This window comes from Cheilinus undulatus, linkage group 13 (genome assembly GCF_018320785.1).
Source record: "Cheilinus undulatus linkage group 13, ASM1832078v1, whole genome shotgun sequence".
NCBI classification, from domain to species: Eukaryota; Metazoa; Chordata; class Actinopteri; order Labriformes; family Labridae; genus Cheilinus; species Cheilinus undulatus.
This window is the reverse complement of record NC_054877.1, coordinates 35,522,754-35,550,318: the sequence shown is the minus strand read 5'-3', so window position 1 is coordinate 35,550,318 and position 27,565 is coordinate 35,522,754. Positions and strand designations below refer to the sequence as shown.

At 39.5% G+C, this 27,565-nt stretch overlaps 2 protein-coding genes across 2 annotated transcripts; both read right to left on the bottom strand.

Moving 5' to 3' along the window:
- Positions 1–1,251: 1,251 nt before the first annotated feature.
- On the bottom strand, positions 1,252–13,866 carry LOC121520382 (phosphoglucomutase-1-like). Its single transcript, XM_041803795.1, has 11 exons — positions 13,567–13,866; positions 11,752–11,914; positions 11,313–11,459; positions 10,364–10,489; positions 8,641–8,831; positions 8,382–8,536; positions 8,141–8,256; positions 7,889–8,024; positions 4,108–4,291; positions 3,827–3,955; positions 1,252–1,528 (listed from the first exon to the last, which is right to left on the bottom strand). Exons 1-11 carry the CDS (start codon positions 13,822–13,824, stop codon positions 1,439–1,441), a joined length of 1,695 nt encoding a protein of 564 aa, XP_041659729.1. The 5' UTR covers positions 13,825–13,866; the 3' UTR covers positions 1,252–1,438.
- Positions 13,867–16,274: 2,408 nt separating this feature from the next.
- On the bottom strand, positions 16,275–26,998 carry LOC121519665 (angiopoietin-related protein 3-like). Its single transcript, XM_041802467.1, has 7 exons — positions 26,444–26,998; positions 24,253–24,363; positions 22,020–22,140; positions 21,703–21,816; positions 20,898–20,993; positions 18,286–18,558; positions 16,275–17,241 (listed from the first exon to the last, which is right to left on the bottom strand). The coding sequence occupies exons 1-7, from the start codon at positions 26,933–26,935 to the stop codon at positions 17,048–17,050; spliced, it is 1,401 nt and encodes a 466-aa protein (XP_041658401.1). The 5' UTR covers positions 26,936–26,998; the 3' UTR covers positions 16,275–17,047.
- Positions 26,999–27,565: the final 567 nt, after the last annotated feature.

Below are 27,565 nucleotides of genomic sequence, written 5' to 3'. Positions count from 1 at the left end.
ATCCAGGAGGGGGTTATTTCTTTGTCACATAGGACCAGGTAGGTTTGGATGGCTTTTCCACTTAATAAATGAAATCACCATTTAAAAACTGCAAAGCAAAAAATTTTTTTGATGATCTGAAACATTTAAGTGTGACATAAACACAAAAATAAGTAATTTTAAAAGGGGACAAATACACTTTATATCATCATTACATCACACATGGCACTGAGAGAATTTTTCCAGTCTAAGTAGAATCCTGTTTTGATGTCATGTTGACTGATCAGAGCTAATCATTTTTCACACACTAGTGCCTTCCCTGACTGTTTCCCTCATTTAGGACATTTTTGCCGCGCTTACACCCACTGTAAGAGGAGCTGTGATGTTGAACTTAGCGCCTGCCTCTCGTTGGGCTTCAGGTTCAGTGTGATATGGAGATGAAACCAGCAGACAGGCACAGAACTTCAAAGTGCATGAGTGATCACAGAGCTGGACCAGATGCTTAGCCCTCTGATGCTGCTGCTGTCTGGATAAAAATAATAAAACCACCAGAGACTGAAAAAAAATCCCTTTTTTAAAAATTGTACCTTTAAGGCCTTGAATCTGTCCTGCTGTAAAGAAGATGTGGATGGTGCGAGTAAAATATAAAACAGGTTTTATATTAACATTGCTAAAAAGAGTATCCAAATCACAGTTTTCTCATTTTCTAATGCTTTGCGTTTTTTTTCAGAATAATCTGACTATGTTTGCAAAAGCTTGCACATTGCCTCTCGTCTTGCAGCACCCACACTCAAAAGCAATTTTCAGGTAGTTATTCGCTGGTGAGTTTTAATTTTCCTGAATGAAAGAGTGTGAGTGAACCAAGTAATAATTTGAGGGTTCATGGCAGGAAACACCCACGTTTTAAAAATGAGCACTGGTTGCATGAGGAAATACTATTCATGTGAGACACTGTATTTTTCTTTCTTATGTCCTTGAACACATCTTTCTGCAAAACCACAGAGACGACTTCCTGAGTTTGTACAATGGCATTATGTAAAAAAAAATGTGAAGAAAGTGTTAAAACAGAGTCCTCAAGAGGAAATGAAAGTTCTGCAGAGCAACAGGCTGTGCTTTATCAGGTGTCATTATGTCGCTGGTTAGTATTGAGTATTTCACTAATGATTTTGTGACCTTTTCTCTGATTTTTGCTGAGATTTATATAAGATAACTTGATTCAAACACACTGACGTAATCTCACTGCTGCTTGCAAAAAACCACAGAAACCACTTATGAACCAAAAGTAAAAAGCAGTTTAATGTTATACAGACAGATCATTGAATACATTCAAGCCTTTAATGCAAACTATAGTTTATGTTTTGCCACACTTGGAATTTGAGCTTGTTTGTTTGTTTTTTTTTTACAAAAAAGATCTTCAAATAAAAACAGAAAGGGACACTGAAGGAACATCAGGGAGAAGTCATGTGATGACTGACGGGCCGCTGCGACCTGTCCTGTGATGGAGCTGGGAAATCTTCAGAGCGATGGTCGCCAGCGGTGCCAACATCACCTGCACACAACAAAGAAGACATAGTTACAGAAAGACCCTCGCACCTGGCTGCCATATGTCATTGGTCTATTTCCTTATAAATATTTAACTGTATGCAGATATGAGTGAGTAAGCAAAGTTCATCTATATAGAGCCTAACAGGAGCAGGTCTTTAGTGCTTCACATTAGAGATTCAAAACACTGTAATTACAAATGACACAAATCAGTCTTTGACTATTTTTTATGTATAGAGAGTTACAGCTCTGTTTCAGAGTTTATGACCTACAGTGCAGTCAGAAAGTATTCAGACCCCCTCCACTGTTTTCAGTTTTGTTCTGATGCAGCCTGATGCTGCAGTCAAAAAAAAATCATTTCAAAGCAAAAACAGAACTTTACAAAAAAATGCATAGAAATTAAAAAAGAAAAAACAGGATGTATGTATTCAGAACCTTTAAAACATTTCAAATTTTGCTCAGGTTCCTCCCATTTTTCTTGATTGTTGCTGAGATGTTTCTACACCTTGACTCGGGTCTGGGGAAGGCTTAAGAAAAATCTCTGCTGCACTGAAGATTCCCAAGAGCACAGTGGCCTCTATAATTCTCAGATGGAAGATGTTTGGCACAACAAGGATTCTTCCAAGAGCTGGTGGCCCAGACAAACTGAGCAATCAGGGTCATAGCCACCCATATGGGAGATGAAGGGGGGATTTTTCCATTGGGGGTGCCCATAGAGGTGAAGAAAAATCAGGGTCCATTATAAGTTATTCAGTGATAACCATGTTTCATATCTAAGACTTTTTCAAAATGTAAACCTTTTTCTTAGATCAGATTTCCTTTTCAGTAATGTTTAAAATGTAGATGGGCACAATGACTAAAAGCAAAGCCTTAAGTGCTCAAATGTCAGGATTCCAGAGAATAAAGAAGAAGGAACTGAGATAACTCTAAGGTAAAAATAGTTGAGTGCAAAAAGAGTCAAAAAGGGGGAAACTGGCAAAAATGGGTTGCACAGTGGCAGAAATTTATAGAAAAAATGGTGACAAGTGGCAACAGAGAGGCAAAAATGTTTGTAGTAAATTTGTATAAATTTTGTGGCAAAAATGGGTTCAAAGGACAAAAAATGCAGTAAAAGTGGAGAAAACGAGTTAAGATAGGCAAAAAAGGCTCCAAAAAGAAGAGAGAGCAAAAATAGGTGAAAAGAACGAAAAGTGAGAAAAAATGGCAGAAAAAAGTGGTGGAAAGTTTCAAAATGAGTAAAATGTGGCAAAAATGTGTTCAAAGAAGCTAAAGTGGAAAAGTGGAAAAATGGGTTTGAAAGGCAAGTAAGGGTCCAAAGTGGATGGAAAAATGGTGAAAAGCGGTTAACAAAGGGCAAAACTGTCAAAAATGGGTGAAAAATTGCAACACTGGGTTACAGAGGCAAAATTGGGCAACTAAAGCAGTGAAAAGGCATTAAAAGCAGCAAAAAGTGGTTAAAAGAGGCCAACATGAGTCAAATTTGAAAAGAATTTGGAACAAATGGGGGGAAACAGTAACAAAAAGAAGTTGAAAAGTAAAAATTAGTTATCAATGCGTAATTTGAACATCAGAACCCAATAATAGCTTGACACACCTTCCAGCTTCAAAATGAAGTAACTATTAACCAGGATGTTAGCCCCAATGCTACTGATCCAGTGAGCACTGCACTGATATTATCAATAAACCATAACAGTGGAGGGCCCATAGTCTGGACTTTTCAGGGGCCAAGCAAAGTCTGTGGGCGGGCCAGGGAGAAGGGCCTTAGTGAGAGAGGTGACCAAGCTTGCCTTTCATTTGGACTGTTTTTGCAAACTTCATGTGGGCCTTCACATGTTATTCTTCTGTCTGGGAATTATGAAGGCCACTTTACTATTGGGGACTCTCTGTTCACCAGAATATTTTGTAGCCTTTTCCAGATCTGTGCCTCACTGTAAGGCTAAGTGCTATAAGGAATCTAAAAAGACTGACAGTCAGCCCAGATGCCACTGCTCTAGTGACCCTGAACAATGGGATGAGGCACCTTTAATTTATTCAGTAGTTTGATTGAAAGTACACGAGTTGTTTCAGAATTGTATTAAAATTATTACTGAATTGATATCTGTTGCAGGATTGGCTATAAGTCATAATTTATTTGGAGAAAACAGACAAAAATGTTTTAAAAATGATTGGAATGGAATGATCCTTGTTTTATTATCAGGTGTTCAACCACACGACTTGCAGTCGAATTAGGCTCTAAAAATGACTAGGATTATGAAAAAATAGCAGAAAAGATGGTAGCTCTGATGAGACAAATTTGATGTTTTACTTGTGTGTCTTCAAAGATCTGCTCCTTCTCGTAGCTGTCTATGTAAATCCGAACGGTTGCTCCTTCACCCCCCGTCCCACTGAGTCTGTAGATGATCCGAGAACCATCAGAGAAGATTATCCTCAGACCCTGCAGGGAAACAACCCAGAACAGAACATGTGAAGCTTTTAGGATCTGTAGACACAGCTGAGTGATGCTGAGAGTCCAAGCACTCAGTGTCCACTGGTAGCATTCACATAAAACCCCGACAGGAACATGGTTCATAGGGTGTGAGTGTGTACCTGGTTCCTGGTGATGGTGCTGTCCACTGGGTCTGTGTACTCAAAGTTGTCTGCTTTCTCCACCTGGAAGATTTTGTCCTCCACAGCAAATCTTTGCCTCACAAAGGATTTATCAGCGATCATGATCTCCAAATCCTCCATCATCTCACAGGCTGCATCTATATCTACATTCTCATAGTCGTATCTGGACAAAAATCACATCAAGTATTGTTAGAATAAGGGCTTTATTGTTCATAGTATTTTGGTATCACATTTCATGTGACATGAGCCATGAGTGCTAAATGTAGTCAAAGGTTGTAGCTAAAGCCCACCCAACTGAAAAACCATCAATGTTGAGTTTGGCAGTGTGCCGCTGGTTTGTCCCTGTGAGTTAAGGTCTTATTGATAGGTCAACTGAGTGATGCGACCTACTTTAAGCTCTGTTATGCCTGTTGCTTTTTCATTCTGGTTTTATTGTGTTTCATTGTGTATTTGCCATGTTTCACTTGGTTCAATGCTTTAGATGTGCTACCTTTATAACCTCTAGAGACCCTGCATGTATGTATGTATGTATGGGGAAATTGCATCTTGGCACTTTTAAGAGTTTTAAGAGTATCCTTTGGCTTTAAATGTCTGCAGCTGTTAAATTCATCCAACAAACCATGCTGAAATAGTTTAAGAATGACTTCACATTTGATCTGTTTTTATTGAAATTTACTGTCATAATTAGTAGATATTTAAAAAGGATTAAGGTTGGCAGAAGTGCTGCAAAAATGACCAGATAAAGTAGTGAAAAGAGGTTAAAATGTGGCAAAAATTGGTTAAAGTGGGGAAAAGGGGCAAAAAGTATCATATATTGGTTAAAAATGACAAAAATAATTCAAAAAGGTAATGAAAATGGGTTAGAATGGGCAAAAATAGAAGAAAAGTGTCAAAAATGGATAAAAGAGTGACACAAAGGGGATAAAACGTGGGAAAAGTGGTTTAAAAAATGTAAAGAAAAGAGGTTAAAAAGTGGCAAAAATAGAAGAAAAGTGGCAAAGTGGACAGGAGTGCCACAAAAGGGATAAAACATGCAGGAAAAGTTGTTTATAGAGGTAAAAGAATGACAAAAATTGGGTTAAACAGGCAAAAAGGGGTTAAAATGAGTCAATGCAGGTGTTAAATCACAATTGTGGAGGGCCCCTTCTCTGGGATTTGGTGTTTTCTGGTGCCAACTCTGATGTCAGGTCTGTCTTCCTGCTGCATGATAGAGAACAGGGATTGGTCTCATTGGTAATGCCTAAAAATGTCCTGCGTTTTGAAAGAAGATAAACATGTTAACCAGACCAAAATATGAGTCCGACCCCCAGAGTTTCTGTCCAGAAAATCTGGCCCTTGTTCAAAGATACTTGATGTCCCCTGATTTAAAGTATCATAACAGAGATTTGATCCAGAAAGAAGACTTTCCCACTTTTCTGGCACAGATCCAGCCAGCTGTGCCGTGATCAAAAGGTCAGCGTAAGGTCAAGGGGCCGGCTAACGGCACCCATTCAGATTGAATCTTTTTTTTTTTAAATCGGAGAGGAACGTATTTCTCCTGGGTGGGCGTGACTTCAGATCATTCAACAGACACGCCCACACCATCCTGGAGCAGAGTCTACTGCCTCATTTTTTTTATGATTTATGAAACTTGATTTTATAAACCTAGAGATGTTTTATTTGACTGAAATTTGACCTGGGGTTCATAACTCAGTTACCTGTCATACACTTTTATTTTAATTAACTTGCTTGAAATAGATTTTTTAACAAAAATTTTAATGATATTTTGGGGAATTTGCTTAGAAATTCTCTAGTAGAGTTTCATTGTACTGAGAGAATTTTGCTATAGTTTTTATTTGAATTTGATTTATATTTTTATTTATTTTTATGGAAATTTGGGAAATTAATGTGTACATTTTTGAGGATTTGATTGGGAATAAGGGGTGTCTCTTGAATTTTTTTTCATGGACATTTAAGGGAATTTTGGATGTGTGGGGGAATTTTCTTTCAATTTTATGGAATTTTTGGAAATTAGATTATAAATATTAAGGGGGATTTTGCTTTGAAATTTGCATAAATCTTGAAATTTCTCAGGAATTTACATGGAACTTTTCAGAACACCTACATTGGAATGTCTAGGCTTCATGATAAAGTTTCACTGAAACACTTGGAGAATAATGGAAAAAATTGATTCTTTTTATGGGAAACTTCAAAAATATGTTCAAGAATTTTCATAGAAATTTTTAGGGAATTTCTTTAGAGTTGTAAGGAATAGATGTAGATGTTGGAAAAGAAGATTCCCAAAAAATTCAGAAAAAAACTAATATATATTCAAAGACAAGGCTGAGGTTTAAATCTTATCAGGTCCTACTGATCCCAAATAAGAGAGAGAAACAAAAAAATGTCTTCAGAGCATCAGAGCAAAATCTGACATCCAGTATTTGTGTATCAAAGACACCCCCCACCCCAGCCCCCCTTATTTCTAATCAGATTGAACAAAATAGTGAAAACAGTCCCAAGGAGTTGAAAGCACCTTCAACACACGCAGCATTTCATTGCAAATAATAAAGTTTTTCCATCATATAAACTCTCGTCTGAAACTAAAGGTATTTATAAATGAGGTTACAGCAGGCATTAATACAAACCCAGACAAAGAAAAAATTACAAAACCTTCAGGAAAGTACTGGATTATCACTAATAGAGTCATTGACCATGTTAAGTCTTTTCTGCAGGGTGGCATAGCTGTAATGGCACAAATGATCCACTAGGTGTCATTCATGTCCTGCATTTATCTCCTTAAGATGCCCCTGCATCTCCTGTCCATCATTCTTTCAATATAATAAAACCAAAGTAAACTTTCAATCCCCAGAAATAATTTAGACTTATTTTTCTTTTTCATTTGTTGATGTTTTAAGTGATGTTTGAAGGATGGCTGAGTGTCACTCTGAGTAAAAACAAAAAAGAGACCGCCCCAGAAATAACAATTATGTCAACTTCAAATTTAAGTTTAACTCAAAGTTAGTATAAATTTTGTGATAATAATTTGTGTTTCCTTCATCTTCACTCTTGTATTTACAAAATTGATTTTATTACAATGAAGAACATCAGTCAAAAGACTGCGCCCTGTGGTGTAGTGAATACCCAGATAGCTGTCTCTATATATCTATTCCTCAGTCCCTTCTGATTCACATGATTCAGTATGCTGCATTTTTGTTTCTTGGGAAGGCATGACCTGCCTGAAGCCTGGTTTATACATTTCAAACATATACCATAAATACAGCCTCGTTGTCTTTGCTGTTGTGACTGCTGCATGTGCATTGGTTTGCATCTACAATACTCCGCCCTATTGCTACTCAGCAGAGCAATTTTCATGCCAGTTCTCAGTCCTGTCACTATGATTACCTAGTCTCAATGCATTATGTTGTAGGTGATAAATATTAATAAGAAGTTGATTTTATAGTAATTATTGCAAATAGGAAAAAGAGGAGACATCAGAGAAGGTGTAAATTATTGCTACTGAGAAGCTAATGGGGAATTTTTTGCAATTTGCAACCACTAATAGAGGCATAGATGAGGTAATAATAAACATCAGATGCTTGAAAGTAGATTTCCTTAGTTGTGTTGCAGCCATTTATCTCCCTTTAAAGAACACTCAATATACCTGTAGATATCACTCATTTCTCAGTCGGCCAGTTCTACAGAGCAGGACCAATCATAGGTCATAAGTTGTAACATCATTTTTTACAGTATGTGTAAAATTTTGTGTTTTTCCTCATGTCACCTTGTGAAGTAGTTTCTTCCATATTTCATCCAGTGGTCCTTAAGTATGTCCTCCACACTCTGCCTTCTGAAGGCCAGGATGGACAGCCATGCCAGCACGGCCCAAAGCCCATCTTTTTCACGGATATGATCACCACCTGAGAGTATTTATGTTAAAAAAAAAAAAAAAACACATGGAAATAAAACCTGTGCCTCTCTGCTGACTGAAATGCATTATTGCTTGATGTAATATGTTTCTGAGAGGATTCTGTACCTGTACCAAAGCTTTCCTCTCCACACAGAGACAGCCTGCCTGCATCCATCAGGTTCCCAAAGAACTTCCACCCAGTGGGAGTTTCATATAACTCTATTTTTGTTGCTTTGGCTACTCTGCAGGAAATCAAAGGAAACAGTGTACTAAGAAAGCGGCAACACTTTGAAACTTCAACTTTCAAAGTTGCTGGCTCATTGGTTTGTGAGTGATTGTGAAAGCTAAGCTGTTTTCTTTTTTTTACCTGTCTAAGGCTGCACTTGTGGGCATGCTGCGGGCGAAGCCTCTCACCCCTGTGTGCTGGAAGTACGGGATGCAGAAGATGTTGTCAGCGATCACAGCCACAGAGTCAGGCGGGGTGACGAAGAAGCCGTGCTTACCCAGGATCATGTTACGGTCCTAGAAAGCACAGACAGACTGACAGAGGTTAGAGGTTAAGGCAGTCAGGTCATTCACACTGATCTTTCAGAATGGTAAAAAGCTGAATCAAGAGTTACACTCACCCCATCACCATCAAATGCTGCACCGAAATCATACAGCCCATCCCTCATGCTGTCCACAAGGTCAGCAGCGTAGGTGAGGTTAGGGTCTGGGTGTTGGCCCCCAAAATCCTCCAAAGGGACACAGTTAACAGCAGAGTTAGCCGGACAGCCAAGCTCTTCACAGAGAATTCTCCTCACGTACGGTCCCATCACTGCCAAGCAGACAGAGACAAGAATGACAGAAGACTGTTTAAAAGACAATGATGAACCTCCAATTTTTATGTGAGCAAAAGTATCTGAACAGTTAGACTTAAAATTGATTAGGTGAATAAGATCTAACATTTAGCTACATCAAGCCTCTGACCCACTGACACCACCAAACTTTTGTCTTCTTCTTTTGTGTTGCTTTTCCAGGCTTTCACTGCACTCTCTTTCAGTTGTTTGTTTTGGGGGTGGGGGATCACTCCTTCAGTCTCCTCTTTAGCAGGTTAAATGCATGCTCTATAGGTTTAAGTCTGGAGATTGACTTAGGCCCTGTCCACATGCAGATGAAAATGATATATTGCTGTTTGGTTTTGAAAAAGTTTTCTGTAAAGATGGGATCGTTTCAGGAAATATTTTCCATCTTTCCTCAGCTTCACAATTGCTTGTTTTTCACCCATAGACAGCTCTCTGGTTTTCATGATGGTTACACCTCTCAACTATAAATGCAGTCTGCACAAGCAAAACCCAAATCTAAAACTGAGCGTAGACATTCAGTGCTATTTATTGACACAAGACCAGGTACAAGCAGACCGAGATACTACTGCCACCTCCAACACCTACATTCTAATGGACGTTTAATAAGTGTTGTCACATCTTTTCAGTCAACAACAGTGCATATCTATTCCTGACCTCAGTTCAGACAGGATTAGGAAAAAAAGTCAGCGTAACCTACATTTTATGCTAACATTTTTCGCTTAAAGAAATGCCTTTAGCTCAATATATGCTGCTGTTGCTTATGACAGGTTAGCTAACTAGCAGATGCTATCATAACAGTAAAATATCCTCAACATCACCAGTATTGTGTTCATATAGGGTACGAAGTCTCCCTCTTTCCACACTTAATTCCTGTACAGTTTTGAGTGTGCCAGTTGTACATTTACTTCTCACTCTGAACACACATTTTGCACACTTGTTCACTCAAAATGTTAAGTATTTGGTACATAAATACACACTTGGTATCTGCTCTAGTAATTAAAGTGACTGAAGGACAAATTTTACAGTAATTTCTAATGATATTGTGTAGTATCTTGTAAAATATACACCCTTTAATTATAAATACTTGCCATGACTGTCGTTGCAGAATTTTTTTTAGGGACTTTTTAATCATTAGTGTCAGTACCAATGCCAGTTGGAGAATAAAACTATTACTGAGTCAACATGACTCAAACATGGTGCAATATTTGGATATTTTGGTGAATAAGAGGTTAAACAGACTGTCCTGTTCTGACTGGTGTTCTGACTTATCACTGTTTGACCTAAGGTTAACATTTGACACAAGTGGACACCATTAATGGTGGCGTAGTTCTCCATATGAACTTATTACTCATTCAAAATTATTCCCAGTAAACTACCAAATTTGCGGTGGTACAAGCCCCTTAATGCATAATTGTACAATCAATTGGTATCACTGCTTCATTAGACAAATCAAACGAACCGAATGTTTTCTAGTGCAATGCATATTTTAACGATACTCTCTCACCTCCATGCATGGCGTCCAGTCTTATCTTGATGTGATTTTCTCCAGACAGAAGCTCCTTCAGGGCAGCAAAGTCAAAAATGTTTCTCAGCAGGTTGGCGTAGGATTCCACTGAGTCCACAATTTCAACTGAACAAGACAAGAAAATATGAAGACCCAGTTTTATAGATTTAAAACTTTGAAATCAAATCACACAGACTAAGACTGAACCCAACTGCACCTTATTGAAGATGTTTGTGGAATGGCAAAATTCTCTCCATGACCTTTTGTTACACAAAACCCATCCATTTTAATAAAACATATAACTCCAACCACATGAACTTCAACAAGGAATGTTTTTCTTGCACCAACATCTCTCCGCACTGTAAACAGCTTATAAAGATTGACAGACTAACATTTGCCTGTTCAGAGCTCTCCCTGCTGACTGACTGCTGTGTCTAAACCTCACCTCCTCCATGTTAACAGACGCAATACTGGGAAAACGATAACGTTCATAATATAAATTTGTCAAACCTGGATTTTGACTTAATAGTGAGTTATCATGCTCATTGATGTCCCAGTGTTCCCCTTTGAGTGTTTTTGCTTTCATAACTTATTTGATGCAGAAAAGAGCAGATGTAACGTCATGATTCACAATGTTGTTGACAAATCTGAAGCTTTCACTCCTGGACTGGCAGAGGGAAAAGCACACAAAGGTATCACACAGTACTAAATGCAAATGTCAAAGAAGCTTCTTGCAATTGTTGTAAAACAGCCAAATCAGTAAATTTAAACACAAGTCCGGACTTTGATCAATTTTCCAGATTTTTAGGGGCCACAAAAGTTGCTTATTAGACTTCATAGGGGCTATTCCAATCCCCTGAAAGTGCCTCTGCCTCCATACAGTGCTTCTTCTCCCTGTCATTTCCTCTTAATTTGGAAAGATTACTAAGAGATTAAAGCTAAATTTCACCTGTGAAGGGTTTGAACTTGTTCTCCAGATCAAACGTCTGTCTGCCCAGTGTGGTCAGGTCCACTCTTAGTCCAGGGCAGATCAAAAACTCCTCTAGGGTCCTGCTAATCTGAAAGATTTTGTTTGTGACCACCTCTTTTGCTGGGCCTGCAAGAGGAAAAAAACTTTATTGTCATATTACATATGATATCTACATGAAGGATCTGACATGAAATCACATCTATAAACATTCGACAAGAGGATAATAATAATGACTTAGGCTATCTAACCATGAAGATGTGCTTGAACTTTAAACTAGATCTCATGTTTGGGCAAAGTATTTGCTCAGGTTCTTATGTATCTTAATGAGGCCTGCACACTTGTTAAATGTCTTTCAAACCTCTCTCAACACTATTTTTCAGCTGGCCTCTGCCCTGCATGCTTCCTCCTCTCGTATTACCTCCGTTTGCTGTATTAAACTTGATGCCAAAGTCTCCGTCAGGTCCCCCAGGATTGTGGCTGGCAGTGAGGATGATGCCTCCGATGGCTTTGTGTTTCCTGATCACACAGGAGATGGCAGGTGTGGACATTATCCCGTGGTGTCCAATGATGAGACGACCCACCTGAGGAAAGGTCACACAGGTGTGTGAGTTGTATCATAATTAATCAAAGAAGGCGAAGAATGAAAACTGAAGATCATATTTGCCGTGTCATGCTGCTTCCTAAAAAGACCTGGGAGTATGAGTTGAATGACACAGTAATGGTACACCAACAGCAAGTTCCATTAAAAGAAGGAGTATTTTAAAATGCCTCTAAGTATACCATCCATCCAGGAACTCATCCAACATTTAAAGCTTATGTAATCTGACCCAGGAGCACACAGAGCTCATTACTGGTGCTGGAAATGAGTAGAGAGCCAAACAGGGTCTATTCATTGTAAGACTGCAGAGGAGGGCTGCAGGGAAGCCTAGCGCTAGTTTCTGTAAGATACGGTAGTCCTACGCCCAGCCGTGACCAGCTGATCCCAATTATCGCCTCCCAGCTCCCACAGCCAATCGAAGCTCTTTCCCTCAACACAGCTTTCCATTTAAATGTGACATACTTCTTACTAATCCCTGCTTGCATTAATGCTCATGCACCACACTGCTGCTGGCAAAGCTTAACCTCCTCCACCCCAGCCTTCTCCTTTATAGCATAAAGATGGTTGCACCCTCATGGTGAGATTCATGCTACTATGGATTAATTATTTTTGAGCTAATTTTATTGTACTCAGTGCACTTTGTCATTAATGTATTCATCCAGCAATGTGCTCCCTGGAAAGTCAAAGCATGTTGCTTGACTTACCCTTTGAGCATCTTTTGAGCAGAGCCTTGTCCGTCAAGTAAAACTGTATATCCATTTTGCAATAAAATGGTAAAATGAGAGTGTAGTGTTGTAGTACTCAAGAACTGTCTTGGTCTTGAGACTGGTCTCAAGGAGTGCTGAATTTCCACTGGCATTAATGTAATTACAAAAACTGTGTAGCTTCAAACGCTCATTTGAGTGGTGTAAAGCACACTGACACTGGACTGTTGAGCAGTGGAAACATTCTGTGGAGTGACAAATCTTGCTTCATTATTCCAAGATATTTTGGACAATGCTATGCTTCTAACTTTGTGGCAAGAGTTTGGGGAAGGCCCTTTTCTACTCCATCATGACTGTACCCCGGTGTACAAAGAAAGGACTAGAAAGACGTGGACTGATGAGTTTGGTGTGAAAGATCTTGACTTGCCTCCAAAGAGCCCTGACCTCAACCCCAACAAGCACTTTTGGGATGAACTCGAACGGAGATCGTGAGCCAGGCCTTCTTATCCAACATCAGTGCCTGCCCTCCTAAGTTCTCTACAGAATGAATGGGCACAAATTCCCACTGAAACACGGAGTGTGGAGGCTGTTACAGCTGCAAAAGATGGGGCAGCTCCATATTCAAGCACATGTATTTGAATACAATGTCATTACAGCCCCTGTTGGTGTAATGCTCAGGCCACCAGATACTTTTGTCCTGAAGGTGTATTGTACTATTGAGTTTCAATTTAAACAAATGATTGTTGTGATCTGTCTTTATTCAAACAAGTTTGTCACTGTAGATAATATTTAGTACCACACAAGTCTGGTACAACCCGTGAACACAATGTGATCACAACAGGAGGGGGGAACGGTTGCCCCGTAAATACAAACACAAACACACTCGCCAGCATGCACACGCAAACAAACACACACTCATGGTGACACTAACCCCGTTGGCAGCTGCCATCTGCCCGATGACCTCAATAGCTGTTTGGTTGAAGAAGCGTCCATCTCCCCCCACCACAACAGTTGACCCCTGGCGGTCCCGCAGGTCGATGGAGGAGAAGATACTCTGGATGAAGTTGTGCAGGTAGTTCCTCCTGGACTGGAATAAGTAGACTTTCTTCCTCAGGCCGTTGGTGCCGGGTCTCTGGTCCGGGTAGGGAGCTGTGGGGATGGTCAGCACCTGCAGAGGACTGTTCTCCATTGTTTCAAAATAAGACCACAAACTAATCACACAGCGTGGAGATGCAGGGAAAGTGTTTTGTTTGGAGGGAAATCCCCCGTCAGTTGACAAGGGGAAGGGTGCACAGGGGCATTATGGGAGGGCAAAATCTTGACTCCTCCTATTATTTCAGTGGAAGCACAGGGTTACAGGGGTACTTCTGAGGCCCAAAATAACCTTTCAAACTTATGTGTGCAGAGGCAGCACGGGGAGGGGGGTAACAGAAGACGCTCCTTCACACATGTGCAGAGAGATCACTGTCAGAGCTGCAGGCCCAGTCACAAAGAACTGTGTGAATGTGTCAGGGAGGAAGTACTGATGTGTTATGGGAGTAATCTGTCCATCTGTGCAGAGCTGCAGCTGTGTGAGGAGTAATGATATGCAAAAAGAAGGATGACATCTCTCATCAGAGACACACTTAGTGTTACATCAGGAGAGGATATTTACCCTTTTCTTAGAGCGGAGCATGTGAGGGGAGCAATTAGAGACTCACAAGAGCAAAAGGCCAAATATAGATGTGGTTTTAAGGAAGTGTCTGTTTACATAACAGACATAATTTGGTGAATCTAATTATAAATGGAGCAAACAGTTGAGAAGGCAGAACAACACTGACCTCTAGTGTGTATTCAGGATGAGTTTGGGATTAAAACTCCTAAGTGCATCTTTTAATGTTGCCATGAGCAATGCTCTTAATGCCCTGTATGCAGATAAGCTTAATTAAAATGAAGTTTTCATTGAGTATATCTGATTTAAGCTAGTACGACCTGGATCAGAGCATTACAGAACTGAAAAGGTTAGATTTAAGCTGTCAGAAAGCCAGAAGGCTCACCAGTGTCCAGTTAAGCAGCAGCACCCTCTGCTGTCCACAAAGAGAAGGGGAGAAAACCGCAGACAGGGAAGGTATGTTTCATGGAAAGTCCAACCAAAACCAAACTTTGGCTGAATCCCAGACTCCACAGTCACAGACTCATGGACTTCGAGGCACATTCTCAGTAACTGTGTGAGTCAAAGGGCCGAGATGAAATCATGATGAAATCATCAAATCCATGAGAGCACTGATGAAGATTTGTGTCTGCATGTCTGTAAACTTACCCAGAGTTCATTCTACGTTTAGTGATGTGAAGGACATGATTGTCCCTCCCATGTAAATGTTAACAAATTTCAAGCATTTGAGTGGACGGTGAAACAAACGCAGGGGACAGGAAAATACGAAAAAGATTAAATGACCATCTTCTGGATGTTTTTCACTGCTGTGGCTCTTCATATCATGTTTTCTTGTTTGTGTTTTCTAATCCATTATTCATGAAGAGCTACATTTATTTTCTTTTTGGCTTTGAGAACTCAAATAAACACTGTAATAAAAGAAATACAAAAACATGCTGATTTTGACTCCTGTTGGGAAACCTTAACATGTTCTTAACATAATCTCTTTATTGAGCCTTTATTGTCCATTTATTAACCACTGATTGACCCCTTTTAAACAACCTATTAACTCCTTACATACCACCTATTAACTCCTTATATACCACTCATTAACCCCTTCTTTAACACTTATTGACCCTTTATATACATCACTTGTTGACCTTTACTAACTGCTTTTTATCTTCTTATCTACCACCTGTTTACTCTTTGTTCATCTCTTTGTTCATCACCCTTTGACTGCTTCAAAATTCATTATTTACTACCTTTTTAATATTTATTGACCCCTTCTTTACCACTTTTAACCACTTAATCATCACTTATTGACCCCCTCTTTACCTCTCAGCCCTTATTTTCCAAATGTCCACACTTATTAGCCACTTACTGACCCCTTATTTCCCACCTATTTACTCCTCCCCCACCCCCTATTGTCCACTTATCAACCACTATTTAACCCCTTCTTTACCACTTATTGACCCTTTACACACCATGTACTGAACATTTACTGACCACTTATATAACAGTTAATGACCCCTTATCTACAAAGCTATTTACCACTTGTCTGCCCTTATTAACCACTTTTTGACCCCTGATTTACCATTTATTTACCCCTTTTTAACTACTTAACTCATTATTTACCACCTATTTACTACTTCTGGTTCCCTTACAGACCACTTATTGGCTCTTTACCACATTTTGAGCACTTGTTTAACCACTAGTGGGCTACTTCTTAGCATCTTGACCCCTTATTCACCTTTAACTGACCACTTTTTGATCACTACTAATGTAGTCATTTACCTACCTCATTTTTACACTATGGTTGGTGTCATCTGATACCTACATTTCAAGCTTCCATGTATATAATGTTTACACAGACCACCGTAGATAATTTGTTGACTAAATGACATACAATGAAGGCATAATCTTTTTTTCCCATTCAGGTGGGGGTGTGGACCTGATATACCAGACTGTGTGACATCAGATCCAAAAGCTCTGTAGCTTTTATTTTGTGGGTGATTGGATACTGCAGACACTTTAATACATGTGTAGTATTACTAAAAAGCAGATTTTTTAATGAAATGGACCCTTCAAACACAAATCAAACATCATCCAAACAGCTCTGATTTGTACATGTTTGTAAAACAAAGCAAAAATGAGGATTCTTTAAGTTCTTAGGGAAATATATTGATATTTCTCTTGGTAATTTGTTGTTAGAAAAAATAAATCTACAGCACTACAGTATGAAGTCACAGTAGTTTGTTAATTTATCTAAGCTGATAAACATAGCTTTGTATCAAAAGATAAACTGTTTTCAGTAATGATGAGTGATATTCATGCAGTGCTTCTCACACATGGACCCCTCTAAGTGAATTAATATTACTGTCTTAAGTCTTAACTTGTAGAAGATTTCACAAATGACCTTTAATAGGCCCTGGTGTAACTTGGAGAACCACTGCTGTATTCTTGGAGTCAATATGACCCAAATCATAAACTGAGCCCATACATGTGAGAGATACAGTAATTACAGATCATAAAACACATATTAAAGTTGTATATAACATTAGAGGCTGTTCTTGGATGGGCAATTTTACATTATTCTACTTTATCTGTTCAGCACAACAGCAGTCACAATTAAAGATCTTACATCAGTATCATCTGTGGCCCTTGAAGCAACCTGTCTTGTCAAGCCTTCTGAAGGCCTCCCACAGTATGCATTACCAAGGCTTTCCTGCAGAGGGCACTGTGTGTTTTAGTTATTCAATCCGAGAATAAAGGCTCAGGGTCACTAAAAGACCCCCGTCTCAAAGGAGGAGGAGGAAGTGAGCGAAGCTGCTGGATGGACAGACATTTGTGTGAACTTGAGGGAGAATGAATTCTTCCACTGAATCCCTCTCTTCCGTTCTGATCGCCAACGAGGTCTCATGTGGAAATAAATCCCATTCAGGTTGGCATCTCCACAGGTACTGAACCACCACCCACCTGAAAAAAGGCAGGAAGTACATGTGAGCAGGAGGCTTCATCTTGTCTTGTGAGATAACTGACTGTTACCGGAAGACGGTATGTGATGAAATTACTGAAAAAAAACTGTAACATGAACACATCAAACTGTACTTTAATTTTCAAAATGCTGTGTCAGTGTCACAGGTGATAATGAATACAGTGATTTATCTGTTGGCCTAGCTCATTGGAAGTCTGACTGAATGCTTGGGATCTCTTCTAACATTTTCTGGACTTTGAGTTTCTAAAAGTGCACTATTTAAGGAAAACAAATGGGTTTTGTTGAAATGAGAGTGGACAGTGTCAGCATCAAAGATTACCATGCATCTTTTATGTAAGTTTATGTAACCTTTAGAGCTAAAATTAAACTATTTTTGTGATGACTGTGGCTGAAGTGGGTATTTCTGGCACTTCACCAACTTCTAAGGTGCATGGAAGATGGATAAAGTCTTGGTTGAACGAAAGTCGAATGCTCCTGTAGCTTTAAGCTACTGACAAAGAGGCTAAATGACCGTTTAACGTACCCATTGATGTTGTTTCTGGTGTACGTGGATCTTTCTGATTGGTTACTTTTATATGCTTTTATACCACCCTATTTAAATGGTGTTTGCAGTGTCTTTCTTGATTACCCTGATGAAGGCTACAAGCGACCGTTTGTGTGCAGTCTGCTACCTGGCTGCTACAGCTACCTGGAGACTAACTCCACAACTGTTTTCAAGTACCTTATACAAGCCAACTTCAAAACAACCAAATATGAAAGTATTGCTTTAACTGTGAGCTAAATGTGAGCTACTTTTGTATTGAGTTGTGTGCCCCAGGCTAATGTGAGCTACTGCAGGGGTTTGTATTCCATAGTAACATTTAAAACATGTGATTAACCAGTTCTAGTAAGCTTAATTATTTTTTTTGCAAAATATAAAGTAAATACAGGCCCCTGAATGCTCCAGCAACCACACCACCTTGGCTCCGCTACAGTGTGCAAGTGAAACAAGATGGGGTATTCATAAATCCCCATCACTGAATTACCTGAGAGGTTTTGGGCACAGCTGGAGTCTCGGTGTCTGTCGTTATCTCTGTCCTTGGTGGAGAACATGATGCCACTGTGGTTGCTCATGGGGTCAGGAAGATCACCAGACAGATGTGTGAGGTGAATGCTGTAGTTGGCCTCTGGTCCATCAAGGTGAAATCTGTATTCGATGAAGCGCTTGTCCTGTTTCCAGTCCTCCAGCTGGATGTGAAGGACGGAGTTTCCTTGAGCAGTAAGAGAGTAAATTTTCCTCAGACCCAGCCAGAACTCGGCTAAAGACAGACGACATAAAGAGTTCAAAATTAGTGACAAGTGTTGGACAGAAACCTGTATGTAGGACAAAAAGATTAGCAGAGATTTAAAACTATCAATATAGATATTTTAAACCTCTGAATTGTTGCTGTGGAAAAGTAGAGAAATAATCAGTCTTCTTTGTAATAGTTTTGTTTGCTTTTTCAGCTCATATAGAATAATCAGCATTCAGTTTGAATACCACATATCCTCCTGTGACCTGAGCTGTGAAACTTGACAATAAAGCAGAAACATTCTAATTAAATTTCTCAAAAAAATCCATGTAAATTCCTTCAAATTTTCTTTTTTTTCAAATTCCACTAAAAAACTTCACCAGGTTCCCAAAATTCTTTAAAAATTAGGCAAAATTCTCTAAAAACATCCAAACAAATTCCTGGAAATTTCAATTTCAATTTTAAATTACATCCCACCCCCCAAATTCTACCCTTAATTGTCAAAAATGTAGACAAAAAAAGCCAAAATTTTCATAAAAATACCTTTACCAATACCAAATTCCCCCAAACATTACAATTAAATTCTCTGAAAGTCTTGAAAACTTCAAACCCCCCCCCCCCCTTTCTAAATGAATAAATAAAAATCCCAATCAAAATCCCAACGATATATATTTCTTACATTTCCACAAAATTCCTCTTTAAAAAATCTCATCAAATCCCTCCAAACAAATTCTCTTTCATTTCACTTAAAATTCTTGAAAATTTCAAAGGATGCCCCCCCATTCCAAATGATTTGAAATAAATTTGCCAAATTTTCATTAAAATATTGAAAAATTTCAAAGCAAGTTCGCCAAAACACCCAAACAAATTTTAAAGATTTCCATGAAAATGGCATTAAATTTCAAAGCAAACTTTCACCAACACTTCCAATCAAACTCTCCAAAATATAAAAACACATCCCAAAAATTCCTTGAAAACAAGCAAATTCCCCAAAATAGCCATTTCAAGACAACACTTCAAGCAAATTTCTTAAACTTCAGTGGGCACTGTGGAAAATTATATCAAAAATTCTAATAGCTGAAATTATTGTCATGTTTTAGGAAGGTGAAATTGTAAAGTCCTCATATGTGCATGCAGGATCTTAGGAGGATATAGATTGAATCCTGGGCAAATGATTAAAGTTAATAAAGATATTTTTAATTTAATTTTGGCTTGAAGTATGTTATTCAGAGGGAGAAAGACAGGTTAAACTAGATGAGCTTATTCTACGCTATATGTACGAAAGTTTTTGGCCACCACTGTTATTTAAATTCAGGTGTTTCAATCAGACCTGCTGCCATAGGTGTATAAAGTCATGCTCTTAGCCATGCAAACATTCCTTTTTTAAAAGATTTATTTTTGGGCTTTCTTTGCCTGTATCGATAGCAGAGGACAGCAGATAGAATTGGAAACAGGGGTGAGAGCACTGGGGAGAGATGTGGGCAATTTCCACAAACCGGATTCGAACCCAGGCCGACCGCGTACATGTGGAGTACCACTAGGCCGCCTGCGCCCCCATGCAAATATTTCTGATACAAAATTGTTTTTACTGACGAGCTCAGTGATTTCAAGCATTGTAGTAAATCATCACCTGTGCAATAACACGATCTGTGAAATTTCATCCCTGCTGAATATTTAGCAGTCAACTGTAAGTGATTTCATTACAAAGTGGAAGCGTTTAGGAACATCAGCAGCTTCATTATTTATATAAACTCTTTCTCCATGCAAAAACAACATAAACTTTCAACAAATGATCCAGTGGCCTACATAACCCTCTTTGTTACAGGTAAAAATATTTATTTTGTTAAGTGGGTTTTATTTGCATCGATGTTGGTTCATAATGACTTTCTCTGGCTCTGTGTACAAATTTATTGCAGCATTTTCAAGTCTGTCCTGTACTAAACTGGGCACAACCCAAGTGGAGCAGCGATGGAAGTCTAAATCTAGATTTTCACTTTTTTTTTTTTTTTTAAGGTTTATTTTTGGGCATTTTTGTGCCTTTATTAGATAGGGGAGGACAGTGGACAGAGCCGGAAACAGGGTCAAGAGCGGGGGAGAGACACGCGGCAAAGGGCCCCAGGCCGGACCCGAACCTGGGCTGCCCGCGCACTCGGGGAGCGCCCCCAACCACCAGGCCACCCACTCCCCAGATTTTCACTTTTAACCAGGTACATTTTTCATGAATATGATTTATTGATTAAACTGATTATTGCCCAGGTCTATGGTCAGTTCAGTCTTTTAGCTGATGCAACTGTTTTGACTTCTTCAGTGTTGCTGCTCCATTAAAGGTCTTAGAAAATTCATGTAATCTGTCAAGTGTTGCTTACATTGAAAATCTCCAAACCCGTCTTCATATTTCTCCCAGACTTGATCAAAACTAACTGAGCCGTCCCTCCGTCTCTGGATGACCGTTTCTCCGAAGCCTGAATGGAAAAAAAATGAAAGTAGATGTGCATAATTTAATCATAAACCTTAATATTTTAAATAGTTTTGAATGCTTTGTGTTGTTTACAATAGTACAACGCTATGCATAAGGGGGAAAAAAGGTAAAGCTTTCTGGGGCCCAGAGTCATGGAGGGGCCCCTGGAGGTCAATCCCAATTACCCTTCATTTTACACCAAAGCCTATTATAGCTATTAAACTGTGTATTATACATATATATATAACTACAATATATTATTATATTATTAAATATTGGAGCCAGGTACATGGGGCGAACTTTGACAAGAGGACTAGCATTGATGCCACAGATCCAATTTGCATGTGCTGTTATTATTCATCAACATCTGTGGGCCCATTTACCAAGCCTTTCAGGCCTGCAATAATACAGTATCTCTTTAATTCAGTTTTTCTACATATTTAATTCATGTTCACTGTCAGCCGCAGAGTTTGCTATAGGCTTATAATCCAGCATTACCATCTGTACATTCACGTCACTTGCATTAGCTATAATACCATTTGTAATATATTAGCACTAATAAGAACCAAATAGCTGTCACTGCTGCCCCAAATGATTGAAACTTAACAGAAGGAGAGACTTTATTTTTCAGTACCATCATGCTTCTAATTTTCATGATTACATTCTAGTCCTATGTTGTGGTAAAGTGATATTAATGTCTAACTGTTCAGTACCTCTGCTCATGTCACAAAAGGCCATGAAAGGCTCTAAACCATTTGGTTTGATGGCGTAAACTCCACTGGCCCGTTCCCCCCTGCTGAACATCTCACTGCAGTCTGATGGCAGATCTGTTAAAAAAAATATTTATAACAGCATAACTGCATGAAGCCATGTGAACATCAAGCAGAAAACCACAGCAAATTGTCTGAGGGCACTCCTAAAAGGTGAGATTGTATTTTTAACCTTGGTGCTCATGGATGTACTGGTGCAAAAAATTGAAATTCAAAAACATCACTCTCAACAACTCCATGTCCTTTATAAGAAATCTTACTCATGATTACGGTGTTGCTGGGTAAGCCCAAGGTCAGATAAGGTGTAAGTGTCGGTGCCTCACTGTTGTACATTACAGGCGCCCTCTCAATGGTCTCTTGAGCCAGAGTATTTGCTGTAAGCTGGAGAAAATAAAACACTTTAGTCTGCAGATATAATCCCACAGACTGACTCAGGAGAAATACTGCAGCTTAAAAAAGTAAATCTAAATTTCAGTTTGTTATTCTGCCAACGTCTGACAATATAAGATTTCAGCTGCCAAGGAAATGCAAATATAATGGATCAGTGAGGCGGAAATATAATAAAGACATCCTTATCATTATGTCAGCCACCTGCAAAGATCTAAAGTCAGTTTTATATAATACAAAAACATGCTTTTTAAAAGTTTTCCTTGTCAAGGCACTTTGAATGCTTGCAACTCAAAGAGAAACCAAAATAATGGAAGGAAAGTCTGGAAAAAAAAATTTGTATTCAGCATCAGGCTAGAGCTGAACAATAAAGGGAAAGTGTGAAAATGACTGAGGTGAGGCAAGGGACAGAAGTTAACATTCATAAAAACCAGACTTCTCTGAGAGTTACTTGTTTGGATTTTCTTCTTTATTGATAAAAAAGTAAAAAAGTATGAATGAATTTCCTTACTTTAATATTTTGTACCATGGAAGAAAATGGTCAGTCAGAAACTCTATATGTATTGCCGAGGTCATTTTCACACCTTCAGGGACCCAAAAGGGGCCTGCCAGCTCTCTCCTAATGATTCCAGCCCAAAACATGACTCCGCCCCCTCCTTGCTGATGTTGCAGACTTGTTGGGACTTGGTGGCCACCCACCAAGTCCACCCACTCCTCCTCCATCTGGACCATAAAGGGTTGCACACCACTCATCAGTAAACAAGTGTGTTTGAAAATGATTCTTCATGTATTTCTGGGCCCACTGCAGTCGTTTCTGCAGTGTCTGTGAAACTCCCACCCTCTGCAATATTTTCATCTGAAATGTATCATGCGCATGTTACAAAAATTGCGAGAGAGACTGTCTTAGTCATTACTACTTAATACAATAAGGTAAATTTGAATGGAAAGAAGTGTTTTTCCCCAAAAAACTGCATAATGGCTCAGCATCTCTGCACGCTGGTGCATATTTGTGGTGAAAGAGAAACATATTCAAACATGTTTAGCAGCAATGCCAACTACAACCAACAAATAACAGCAAATAAACTGTGTAAACTGAGGATGTTTTCGCTCTCCCGCTCTGTTTCGGCATGGGTTTCTGATCATTACGGTGGAGTTGTCCGGAGTACCCAGGGGCTGCTGCTGCGATAGCTGTTAGCTCGGATGTGGCTGTAGGAAAGCTGCAGTTTTATCGCAAAGCTTGTCTTGGCACAGAAATTGTTTTTGCACGTCTCACAAGCGGCTTTGGCATTGATTTTACATGAAGATCCGCCATTAAAGGTGCAGTGTGTAAAACTGAATATCAACATGTAGAAGTGGGTTCTAGATTGCATTTCTCTGCTGGAAACTGTGGCAACCAGTTGAATTTAATTTGTATCTGTAATGTCAATACAATACCATACAATACAATACAATAACTTTATTTATCCTGTTTTCCTTTTTTTCTCTATGTTACCATGGAAACATGTAAAAATCCAAGATGGCCCTCCCTATGTATCAATCAAAGGTTTATTCTGAGCTGTTTTTTTCAAAATAGCTATTTTTGAATTTAGATGACTAAACACTTATTTAGATAGACCGTCTTAAAAATGTTTTGCTTTATTTTACCAAGTTTGTTCAGCTAAATGCTACTAGGCTAAATATTACACACTGCACCTTTAAGCCAATGGTGGCCTGAGCATGCACACTACGTCATTTGCCGTTCCGATAGCCTGTCATGAATGTGACAGATAGAACGTTCCTCCAATCATCTCTTAAGATTTTCTGAAAAGTCCTGCCCTTCCCACACGTGTTCTAAGGGTGCATTCCCAGATGATTGTGAAATATATTTAGTCAATCTGGCGTGTCATGTGCACTGTTTCCTGCTGACAGGGCTTTCTGTTTTAGACTTTAATGGTCCTTCATTTCTCAACCCACACATTAGGGGCAGCACAATTACACACCCTAAACACTCATCACTCTACCAGAGCACACAATTCAGTGTCGCATTTCAAATGCATCCCAGATAACTGCAGTCAGCCATATACTAGGTTGTAACCTAATCTTGTTCTTACAGTCCCTAGCATTCACCTTTTCCTCCAGGATCTTGATCTTTGACCTCTGGTTGCTCAGCTGCTCACTTTGCTCCCTTACAGCCTCCAGCAGCTTTGTGATGCTCTGCTCCTGGCTCCGGATCACCTCCTGTTGGCATAAAATACAGAAATTACTAGAATGTGAGAAAAGTTGTATTGATTGTTATTTGTAATCAGAGGGGTGCAGTCAGGGGCAGCAGGGCTAGCACCGAGGTGTGTGTGAGATGTTACTTCTAGTCCTGACTGAAACCCCACCACACACTACTGTTTGCGATGCACCATTAATGCAATCAGTCATCAAGGGGAGAAACAAAAAAAAATCAAAACAAGCATAAGAATGCATGCTACGTCTAAGTAAACAGCAACATTAAGAACAAATCCAGAGACCTGATTAAAAGCTTTTCTGTATTTATTTTTGACAAACACAGAGTACATGTACAATGCCAGTAATAAAGAAATAGTCATCTTTCAAGTTTGCATTTTTTTTCCTCAGCTCTTATTTCTTCTTGTGCAGAAAAGATCAGGTTAGCATGACGCAGAGAGAGATAAAATGTCATGGTTAGTTGAAAGTTGCGTAATCAATATTTTCTTCTGAGCTTTTTCAACATAATTGAAGCGTTTTTCTCTTACTTTCTGAATATTTGCAATTTAAAAACTCCTTATTTGTTGTTTTGTTATTCTAATATGATTCATGTTAAATGGCCAGCGTTTATCATACTTAATTAATTAAAAGGCACTGTTTTGTATGTCATTATTTAAGCATTAATTTCTTGCATCATTGTATTCTTTAACTCCTAATCCTTGTTCATTTTTCTTGGTTGAGGCTGCTGCTCTCATTAACCAGTGTTTCTGAATGCCTCATACTTCACCAGATGTTTGCAATCTGAACTGTTCCAACTTTTTTTTACGTGTCAGCCTCCCATTAATTTAATACCAATGCTTCAACTACGACATATTACAACTTTATCATCTACAGTGTACATACTACAATAAAGATAAGTGTAGAAAAGAAGTCAATAAATAGTTTGAAAGCTTGAAAGCTGTTGTTAGCAAAGAATAACATAAATCACAATGGACTGTGGGACACGTAGTTCCTTTCCTCCTTGTAAAGAAATATGTCTACAGTATTGTACCTTTTTTGCCATTTTCATAGGCCATTTTGGTGCCAATCAAATGTTTCATGATATAAATAGTTGGCTAGATAGCTTGGCCAACTTTTAGTCGGATTGGTGACATTTGTCCTGCTGTGCACAGGGGATACGACGGCCGACCACGACCCGGCTACGACCTTATGACCTGCTCCCGACTGGTCGGGAGGATTTCTGGCATGTTGGATATTTTGGTTGTACAACTCCAGACACTTCACAGTGAGAGCAGAAACACGAGCAGAATAAACAACTTTGGGGGATTGTTTTCCTTTGTAAACAGTCAGACAACGTCCTAAATTACCATGACAACGGCTGAAATCACTTTCTGACGCACCCCCGTTATGATAAAGGATATAAACGAGCAGGAAATATTCCTACCCGTGGACTAGCAGCTGACACAGAGGTGGTATTGTGTGTGTGCGTGTGTGTGAGACAGGGAGAGAGAGAGAGAGAGAAAGAGAAAGAGGGAGAGATAGAGAGGGGAGAGAGAGAGAATATGACTGGAAACACTTCACCCTCAGACACTGAGACTTTTTAAAAAGGAAACTGCAGGTTTCTGTCACAGTCTGTTGCGACTTCAGTTGCACAATGTGAGCACTCAGGTCGTGCACGATGGTCGTGCATTGAAAACGATTCAGTCGTACAGTATGAGATGACATTCTACCATGACTGTTGTATGGTTGGCTTGAAATTGCACAATGTACACTCGGCTTAAAGGACACTAACCTGAGATAGCTACAATGATTAAAAAAGGATGTTCACACAGTCAAACTAACTTTTATATCATAATTCATCTGGTATCCACATGGCTCTGTGTCAGTTAGCTGAGGACCACAATTTTCTTATTTCTAATGAGATGATCCTTATCAGTAAGTTTTGTATTAGCTGAGAGAAAAGCAAAGCAGAGCTTTGAGCTTAATTCCTGGACTTTTTTTCCCCCACTGTTCTCAGAATCTGTGACTCATCCTGATAAACAAGTTTTATATCTAATCCCCAGCTCCCACTGCTAGAGAAAACTCTTTGTACTATTGGGTGACTCACCCTGAGGTTGTTGACCTCTGCCACCTGCTCGCTGGTCATCAGACTGTTGGCCAGACTACTCAGCTTCTCCTCCAGTCCTTCCACTTTACTCTGCAGGCTGCTCTTCTCCTGCAGGATGCTGTCCACTTTGGTGCTGATCTCTACAGACAAACCTTTAATCTCCTCATTGTTGGCCTTCAGCACCACGGTGGTCTTCTTCAGCTCCTCCTCCTCCTCTTTGATCTCACTGGCGAGCACCGACAGCTGGTAGAAAGAGCGGTCGAAGATGTTGAGCTTCTGGATGATGTCGTTGATCTGACCCTTCGTCTTCTGCACAAACTCCCTCATGCTCTGGCCCAGCTGCAGGAGGCCATTGGCGAGGAGGCGAACGTCATCCAGAGGGGCAAAGCGGGAGCGTGATTCTGTGGGGGGCTCGGGCTGCTGGGGGTACCCACAGAGAGCAGGGATGCAAGCAGTGAAGACGGACAGCACGGTAACAAGTGTTAATTTCATGTTGGTGTGGTGCTGCTTCCCCTGCTGTGAGATGGTGATGTCAGGGCAGCCGTCGCTCTCCTCTGTGACTGGACACAGAGGGGCTCAGTGAGGATCATGAACTTTATAGACTGCCTGGAGTCAGATCAATGATTAACAGCCCCACCTGACTGCATGAAGGATGTGGTTTCATCCTAAAAGTTGTTGAGCTTCAATACCACCAACTTACACTGCAACACAACATAGGCTTAAAGTTCTGAGGAAATGCCAGTATGTGGCAATTTTGTAGTTCCCTGAAAACAAAACAGCAAGTCTTATTTGCAGTTGTCATTAACCCCCTCTAAAGAAACAGACCTAATTCAACAGAAGTCCAGCCAGTTGGTGCTAGTAGTCTCACAGTTAGTGAAGTGTGGATCAAGTGATTATAGTAAAGAGATTGGAAGGTCCTGTCACCTGTTAATCAGTATTCCTGGCTACCATTGCGTCATGAAGACAAAACAACACTCCAAGCAATACAGAGGAAATGTTATTGATGTAAGGCAGTAACTAAAACACACCGCTAGGTGGTGCTGTAGCACTGCATGTCATTCTGCTGAGCCTAGCAATTGGAGTTGTTTGTCCTTTCCAGGACACCATAGTTCACAATAGTTT